This window comes from Colobus angolensis, unplaced genomic scaffold, assembly GCF_000951035.1.
Source record: "Colobus angolensis palliatus isolate OR3802 unplaced genomic scaffold, Cang.pa_1.0 Scaffold75, whole genome shotgun sequence".
In the NCBI taxonomy this organism is placed as follows: Eukaryota; Metazoa; Chordata; class Mammalia; order Primates; family Cercopithecidae; genus Colobus; species Colobus angolensis.
This window is the reverse complement of record NW_012121265.1, coordinates 5,435,605-5,444,103: the sequence shown is the minus strand read 5'-3', so window position 1 is coordinate 5,444,103 and position 8,499 is coordinate 5,435,605. Positions and strand designations below refer to the sequence as shown.

At 42.0% G+C, this 8,499-nt stretch overlaps 1 protein-coding gene across 3 annotated transcripts in view; it reads left to right on the top strand.

Annotated features, from left to right (window-relative positions):
• Positions 1-1,862: 1,862 nt before the first annotated feature.
• PLEKHS1 (pleckstrin homology domain containing, family S member 1) overlaps positions 1,863-8,499 on the top strand; it is a 34,196-nt gene continuing 27,559 nt past the window's right edge. Inside the window, exons 1-2 of one of the 3 annotated variants that reach the window (XM_011927851.1) lie at positions 1,863-2,140; positions 4,248-4,294. In XM_011927851.1, coding sequence (XP_011783241.1) covers positions 4,267-4,294 — 28 coding nt within the window. In that variant the 5' untranslated portion in view covers positions 1,863-2,140; positions 4,248-4,266. Of the gene's footprint in view, positions 2,141-4,247; positions 4,394-8,499 lie in introns of all 3 variants that reach the window. The other 2 variants (XM_011927853.1, XM_011927852.1) reach the window with 2 other exon arrangements.

The following is an 8,499-nucleotide window of genomic DNA, read 5'->3' as shown; positions in this document are numbered from 1 at the left end:
TTACAGGTCATTGGAGACAACTTAAAAGACCTATGCTTGTGTTTCATAGGGATGTTCGTTTCACAAGTTTAGTATTTGATGTCTGTGCCAGTTTTTGTTTGCTTTTCAGTTTTTATTTTATGGGTTCATCTACAGTACAAATAGCTTTATTAGGCTTCTTCCCCCAAAGAGTTTTGTAATACTATGGGAAAATAATGCAAAAAAGCCTAGAATAGGGTGGGTTTGAAGGGTGGGTAGGTGGATGGACAGACAGATGAACAGGTTGCTGATGGAAAGCCCATCTAACTGACTCATAGTTTCCAAAGGAACACAAGTCTGACAGTAACTTTCCCTCTTCCCCTTTTTGATTAGGTCTCTATATTATAATAATTGTCTGTCTGGACTTTATAGTTCTCAAGTAAGTGGAAATCAGTACAAGCTTTTCATGAACTACTTAGAGCTATAACTAGTATCTGATTAAAGATCTAATGTAAAGATACTATCTCCAGAATCGTCAAAAGTTGGCCTAAAAGAGCATCCAGAAAATACTGTTAGGTCATTCTCTGTCTTGTTATAAAGAAATACCTGAGATTTGGTAATTTATAAAGAAAAGAGGTTTAACTGGCCCATGGCTCTGCAAGCTGTACAGGGAGCACAGTGCTGGCATCTCTCAGCTTCTGGGAAGGCCTCAAGGCGCTTTCTTTTATTCATGGTAGAAGGTGAGGCGGGAGTAGGCATGTCACCTGGTGAGAGTGGGAGCAGTAGAGTTGGGGGAGATGCCACACACTTTTAAACAAAGACCTCGCTACAACTCACTCACTATCTCAGACACAGAACCAAGCCATGAGGGATCCATCCCCAGGACCCAATACCTCCAGCTAGACTCCGCCTCCATCACTGGGGATTACATCTCAGCATGAGATTTGGAGGGGACATCCAAACTATATCAAATTTAAGAAGTTGTTTTTCCTAAATCAAGCAAAACTGATCCTGTGCAGGAAGCAAATAATATATTAATAATTTCTGTATGCCTGAAGTCCAGCTAGGTTTGCTAAATGAAGGAGCCAATAACATCTACCCTCCATAGATGCAAAAGAGAAAAACAAAGAAATAACCTCTGTTGAATGCTAACTGTGGATAAAGCACTGTGCTAGATGCTTTTTATATGTGAAATTGTACTTAACTTAAAAAAAAAAAAAAAGAAAACTTGTGAAGTCAGTATTATCTGTTCCATTTTGCAGATGAGGAAACAGACTCAGAGAACTCCAGTTAACTTGCCAAGACCACACAATGGATCCATGGCTGAGCTGATTCCATCCCAGCTACCCTCATGAGGATGAGGATTAAAATGATGTACTTTTACTTTTAAAGGTAGTAGAACAGGATAATATTCATTGTCACTTCTTCCTCTCCCCTAGAAATTTGTACTATACATGAAAATATACCTAAGACCCTTTGGTGGCTGGATACCACTCAGCAGGTCTAAGCATGTTGGTTTACTCAATTGCTGCTGGTGGCTGTGCAGAGGAACATGCCTAGTGCCACCCTGTTGATGATAACACTCTGTTATGGCTGAATGAGCTACTCTTCCTGGAAACCACTGGCATGTACAAGTGTGTTAGAGAAACCAGGTTTTTGTTTCCTCATCTGGTACAAAGGAACCCTTTCTATCCTTCCCAGGAACACATTGGTTAAGATATGGCTGAAGGAGGCAAAGGGAATTTTTTTCAGGGGTAGTTGCCGTAGACAGTTGAGGGTAAATTGGCATTGTTCTCAATAAGGGTTATTGTAACCATGGTCCAAAGTCTGGCAGGAATTTTTTCTTTTATTATTAATTTGTTTGCTTTCATTTTTGAAATGAAATGTTTGCTTATCATTTTCCCGTGCTAGACGGCTGGGACACCAAGGCGGTTCTGCGGCAAGCCACAGGTATGAAGGCCCAGAACTTCCCCCGAGGGCACAGCTTCCATTTCAATTTGAGGCAAGAATAAAATCTGTTCAAGAATAGTAGTTTGGGAACTTCCTGGTGGTTCAGATTTCAAGCACAGCTAGTTCTTAATCCTTACCCAGGCACCAACGCTCAGAGTCAGCAGGAGTGAGTTTAGGAATCTTCGGGACAAGCACTTTCCTGAGCATTGGACCAGCGACCTCTTGGCTTCCAGTAAGTACTGCTTGGTGTATCTGGTTTGGACTCCCAAGGCTGGGATGATCTAGAAGCTTTTTTGCAATTGAGCAATTGCAGATTTGGAAATGGAAAGTTTTGCAGATATGCAGTATTTCCATGGGCTCTTTCTTCATAAGCTTCCTAGGTTATACTATAGTCAGAGGGAAACAGGATGGACCTCTTGGTGTGTTGTATTCACCAAATCCAAAATAATGTTATAATAAACAGGTTAGGCAGTGATTGTGGGGAGATTCTCCTGAATGAGATCAAACAGCTGAATCAGAAAGGTTTTCTTTTTTGTTTGGGGCAACGACAAGAAATGCAAGCAGAACTATGATAAGACTTAATTCTACTTTCTTAGGTAGGAGGAAGAACAAAGTAGTTAAGGCCAGCTCTCAAGTTAGAATTCTGGTTCTGCTTCTTTTTCATTACATGATCAAAGGCAAGTTGTTTAATCTCTCCAGTAACCGTTTCCTTGTCTGTAAATGGGCATTGTATCATTGTAAAAACAGTGCTTTAGAGTATGGTTATGAGGATAGGATGAGATTGTATATGTATATGTGAAATTACATGTATACATATACATAAAATCTTTCATATACATATTGCTTAGAAGTGTCTAGAATGTAGTAAGTACTCAAAAAATGCTACCCATTATTAAACAACCATAGAATCATAGAATATCTGAGCTGGAAAGGACCTAACAACTAGCATTTATTGAGCTTCTATTATGTACTGAGGAGTGCTCATCAATAGGGTGTCTCCAGTGATGCTCTCAGCAATCTGATGAGGGTGGTAATAACCTTCATGTCACAGATGAAGAAATGGAGCTGTAGAGAAGTATTAGAAATGGAGGTGTAGAGAAGTATTACAAAGTATCAAAGATCACATTCCTCATAATTCATGGAGATGAAATTTAAACCCAGATGCCAGAGCTAGCACTCTAAACCAGCACACCCTACTGCCTTATCTGTCCTCTCATTTTTATGGTGGGTGGGGAGATGAACGAGGAATGGTCACAACACATGACTCCGGAGCACTTCACAGACACTGGAAGGACAGAGATATCCTCCAAAGCACACTTTGACATCCACAGGGTACCGGGCGGGCGAATGTTATTTGGGAGTGTCCATGAGCATGAATGTGGTGCTGTGCGGGGTTCTACCAGGGGACCTAGGTCCAAGTCACCCAGTCTTCTCTCAAATGCAGCTTTTCATTTGTAAAATGAGCTGTCTCAGAATGAGGCCATTCTGAAACACGCAGAAAGAGTATGCAAATGCATTTCATAAACTTTAAAGGCTTTAGAAATATTTTATTTTTAAAAATGATTTTTTTGGCTTTTTGACAAAGAACAGCTCAAAAACAGTGGCATGATCTAGGGTCACTGCAACCTCCACCTCCCGGGTTCAAGCGACTCTCCTGTCTCAGCCTCCTGAGGGATTATAGGCAAGTGGTAGGATTACATGCGCAGACCACGACGCCTGGCTAATTTTTGTATTTTTAGTAGAGACAGGGTTTCACCATGTTGGTCAGGCTGGTCTCGAACTCCTGACCTTGTGATCTGCCTGCCTCAGCCTCCCAAAGTGCTGGGATTACAGGTGTGAGCCACCATGCCTGGCAGTCCTTATTCTTAAATTTCCCCTAGAGAAAGCGAGCCTCTGGCATGGAGAAGGGCTTATCTTGGGCTTCCTCTAAGCCAGTGAGGCTTTCTCGACTGCATTGATTGGCTCCATGGCATCCTGCCCTTTGCCCTGTTCTTATCTCTTCTTGGTGTTGCCATCCCCTGGCTCTCTTATCAAAGCTTCTTATGCAGCAAGAACAGAGAAAGTCCAAGGAAGACAGCTCCTTCAGTCATCTCAACAACACCTCCGCAGAACCACCCACGGAGTGAGGACAAGCTGCTTGGATGCGTCCCCGTTACCGCAGCTACTGTCAGCCTCAGGCCCAGGGAGGGAAATACTAAAGAAAGAATGGGAATGGGAAACTCATAACCCATCTCAGCAACGTTCATGAGCATGATCCCGATACTCACTGAAGCGGTGGCTGGTCGATGAAACACGCATGCTGTTGTTTGGGGACTAACACTAACCCTTCCTTTTGACAGGGGAGGACACACAGCCATCATGGAACCCAAACCTCAGAAGAGTCCAGGTACCCGAGGGGTATAATCTCAGAAACAGAAATATTTTTATTGAAAATGCTCCACAGTTCCCTTCAAGCTAACCGGATACAGAACTTGGTGGTTTTTGTGTATGTTTTGTTTTGTTTGCTCTGTTGCCTAGGCAGGAGTACAGTGACGCGATCACAGCTCACTGCAACCTCCCGGGCTCAAGTGATCCTCTAACTCCTGCCTCCTGAGTAGCTGGCACTACAGGCATATGCCAGCATGCCTGCCTAATTTTCATGTTTTTAGTAGAGGTGGGGTTTCTCCACGTTGGCCAGGCTGGCCTCAAACTCCTGGCCTAAGGTGATCTGCCTGCCTCAGCCTCCCAAAGTACTGAGATTACAGGCATGAGCCACCATGTCCAGCCTCAGAACTTAGTTTTGGTGGGGATAATGGGTAGCATTCTATGACAATGTTTTTGGTTTGGGGAATGTAGCAGGAACTATTGGATTCAATTAATTATTGTGTAAGAGTTTGCCTGTCTAGAAGTTTAGCATTTTCTGATTTTTATGAGCCAAATTTTCCATTCATTGCCCAAAGATGATGTTAATAGAAAACTATGGGCCAGCAAAGATTAGAGAATATTTTCTTAATTATACATGAAACTCTCACTTAGAGAAGCTGCCTGCAGTATCACTACGGCTTATTATGAGGGTAGCTCAGTGTATGGTATTCAAATATCCTTGCTCATATTCATACACTTCTTTGTAGGTGAGTGGATAGAAAAGCTAAATTTAGGATGAAGTCACTTAGAAGTTACATTATCCAATTCAACTCAAAAATATTTACAAAGCACCTATTACTAGTAAGTCTTTGTGCTTTGGGTTGCAGGGGATATACAGATTAATAAAGAGGAGTCATTGCCCTCAGAGTTTTAAGATGTTGTTAGTGGGAGGCTGAGGCAGGTAGATCACTTAAGATCAGGAGTTTGAGACCAGCTTGGCCAACATGGTGAAACCTTGTCTCTACTAAAAATACAAAAATTCGCCGGGTGTGGTGGTGTGCGCCTGTAATCCCAGCTAATGAAGAGGCTGAGGCAGGAGAATCGCTTGAACCTGGGAGGTGGAGGTTGCAGAGAACCAAGATCACATCATTGCACTCCAGCCTGGGTAATAAAGCAAGACTCTTTCTCAAAAATATAAAATAAAATCTTGTCGGGAACTTAAACACATGCAAATCACTGTGCCGGGAAATTAAGATTAGCCTGTGATGGAAATCATGAAATAAGTACAAATACTATGGGGTCTGAAGAAGAAAAAGCATTTAAGTAGCAATGAGAATCCAGAGAGGTTTTATAGGAAAGGCGTTTGAGCTAGACCCTATAGGAGGAGTAGGGATTTTAAAGAAATCAGAAAAAGGAGCACATCCCAGAAGAAGGAACGGCATGACCAAAGCAATGAAATGGTATAGAAGCAGAATGTGTCAGAGCTGAATATACTTACAAGGTAGGAGAAGGGAAAATGGAGGATGAGGCTGCAGAAAGTTGTTGCCATATTGTGCCAGACCTTGACCACATATGACAGGTAACGTTGAAGCATTTTGAGCATTTTAAGTATGGAAGTGGCATGGTCAGATCTGCATTTTAGATTCTTTTTTTTTTTTTTTTTGAGACGGAGTCTCACTCTGTCGCCCAGGCTGGAGTGTAGTGGCGCGATCTCAACTCACTGCAACCTCTGCCTCGTGGGTTCAAGCAATTCTCTGCCTCAGCCTCTCGAGTAGCTGGGATTATAGGTGACCGCCACCATGCCTGGCTAATTTTTTTTTTTTTTGTATTTTTAGTAGAGGCAGGGTTTCACCATCTTGGCCAGGCTGGTCTTGAATGCCTGACCTCGGGATCCACTTGCCTTGGCCTCCCAAAATGCTGGGATTATAGGCACGAGCACCACACCCAGCTGATTCGCCATATTTTTAATAGCTTTATTGTAGTTTGTTGTAATTGGCAGACAATAAACTATATATATCTCTAAAATATACAATTTGATACAAGTTTTTTTTTTTTTTTTTTTTGAGACGGAGTCTCACTCTGTCGCCCAGGCTGGAGTGCAGTGGCCGGATCTCAGCTCACTGGAAGCTCCGCCTCCCGGGTTTATGCCATTCTCCTGCCTCAGCCTCCCGAGTAGCTGGGACTACAGGCGCCCGCCACCTCGCCCGGCTAGTTTTTTGTGTTTTTTAGTAGAGACGGGGTTTCACCGTGTTAGCCAGGATGGTCTCGATCTCCTGACCTCGTGATCCGCCTGTCTCGGCCTCCCAAAGTGCTGGGATTACAGGCTTGAGCCACTGCGCCAGGCCACAAGTTTTGATATGAAACATAAACAGGCATACCTCAGAGATATTTCAAGCTCATTTCCATACCACCGCAACCAAGCAAATATTACAATAAAGCTAGTCACATGAAGGTATTGGATTCCATAAAAGTTATGTGTACACTATACTGTAGTTGAGTGTATAATAGCATTATGTCTAAGGAAACAATTTGCATACCTTAATTAAAGATATTTTATTGCTAAAGTTTGCTAACAATTATCTGAGCCTTCAGTGACTCATAATATTTTTGCTGGCGGAGGGTCTTGTCTCAGTGTTGATGGCTGCTGAGTAATCAGGCAGGTTGTTGCTGAAGGTGGGGGTGGCTGTGACAATTTCTTATGATAAGACAACGGTGAAGTTGACCACATTGATCGATTGTACTTTCATGAAAAATTTCTCTATAGCACGTGGTGCTGTTTGATAACATTTTACCTACAGTGGAACTTCTTTCCAAATTGGAATCAATCCTCTCAAACCCTGACTCTGATTTATCAACTAAGTTTATGTAATATTTTAAATCCTTTATTGTGATTTCAAAAATAAACACAGCATGTTCACCACCTGTAGATTCCATCTCAAGAAAACTCTTTTCATATCCCATAAGAAGCAGCTCCTCATCTGTTGAAGTTTGATCATGAGATTGCAGCTATTCAGTCACATCTTCAGGGTTCACTTCTAATTCTAGTTCTCTTGTTATTTTCACCACATCTGCAGTGACTTCCTCCACTGAAGGAAGTTTTGAACCCCTCAAAGTCATCGGGGAGTATTGGAATCCACTTCTTCCAGACTCCTGTTCATGTTGATATTTTGACCTCCTTCTAGGAATCACGAATATTTATAATGACATCTAGAATGGTGAATCCTTTCCAGAAGGTGTTCAACTAACTTTGCCAAGATCCATCAGAGGAATCACTGTCTATAACAGCTATAGTCTTATGAAATGTATTTCTTAAATAATAAGACTTAAAAGTTGAAATTACTCCTTGATCCAGGGGCTACAGACTAGATGTTGTGTTAGCAGGCATGTAAACGGCGTTAATCTCCTTGTACATCTCCATCAGAGCTCTTGGGTGATCAGGTGTATTGTCAATGATCATTAATATTTTGAAAGCAATCTCTTTTTTTTTCTAAGTAGCAGGTCTCTGCAGTGGGCTTAGAAATATTCATTAAACCATGTTGTAAACAGATATGCTGTTACCCAGGCTTGTTGTTGTATTGATAGAGCATGGGTAGAGTAGATTTAATATAATTAAGGGCCTTAGGATTTTCTAGCTTTTAATTGAAAGTGAGAGACATGCAACTCCCCTTTCACTTGACACTCGCCTTCACTAGGAGGACATTGTAAAGTTATTAATTGGCCTAATTTCAATATTATTGAGTCTCATTGAATAGGGAGGTCCAAGGAGAGGGAGCAAGATGGGAGAATAGCCAGTAAGTGGAGCAATCAGAACACACACATTTTTTAAGTCCACCATCTTATATGGGCACCGTTCATACTGTCCCAAAACAATTACTCAAAGATCACTCATTGCTGGTCACCCTAATAGATACAATAATGATGAAAATGTTTGAAATATTGCAAGAATTACCAAAATGTGACACAGAGACACTAAGTGAGCACATGCTCTTGAAAAAATGGTCCCAGCAGACTTGCTCGGTGCAGGGTTGCCACAAACCTTCAATTTGCAAACAAAGAAAAATGCAATATATGCAAAGCACAATAAAGTGAAGTACAACAAAATGAGGTCTGCCTGTATTTGATACGTGTGACACCTGGGAAACCATCAAGATGGTAAATGTGGCCGGGTGTGGTGGCTCACACCTGTAATCCCAGCACTTTGGAAGGCTGAGGTGGGCAGATCACCTGAGGTCAGGAGTTCGAGACCAG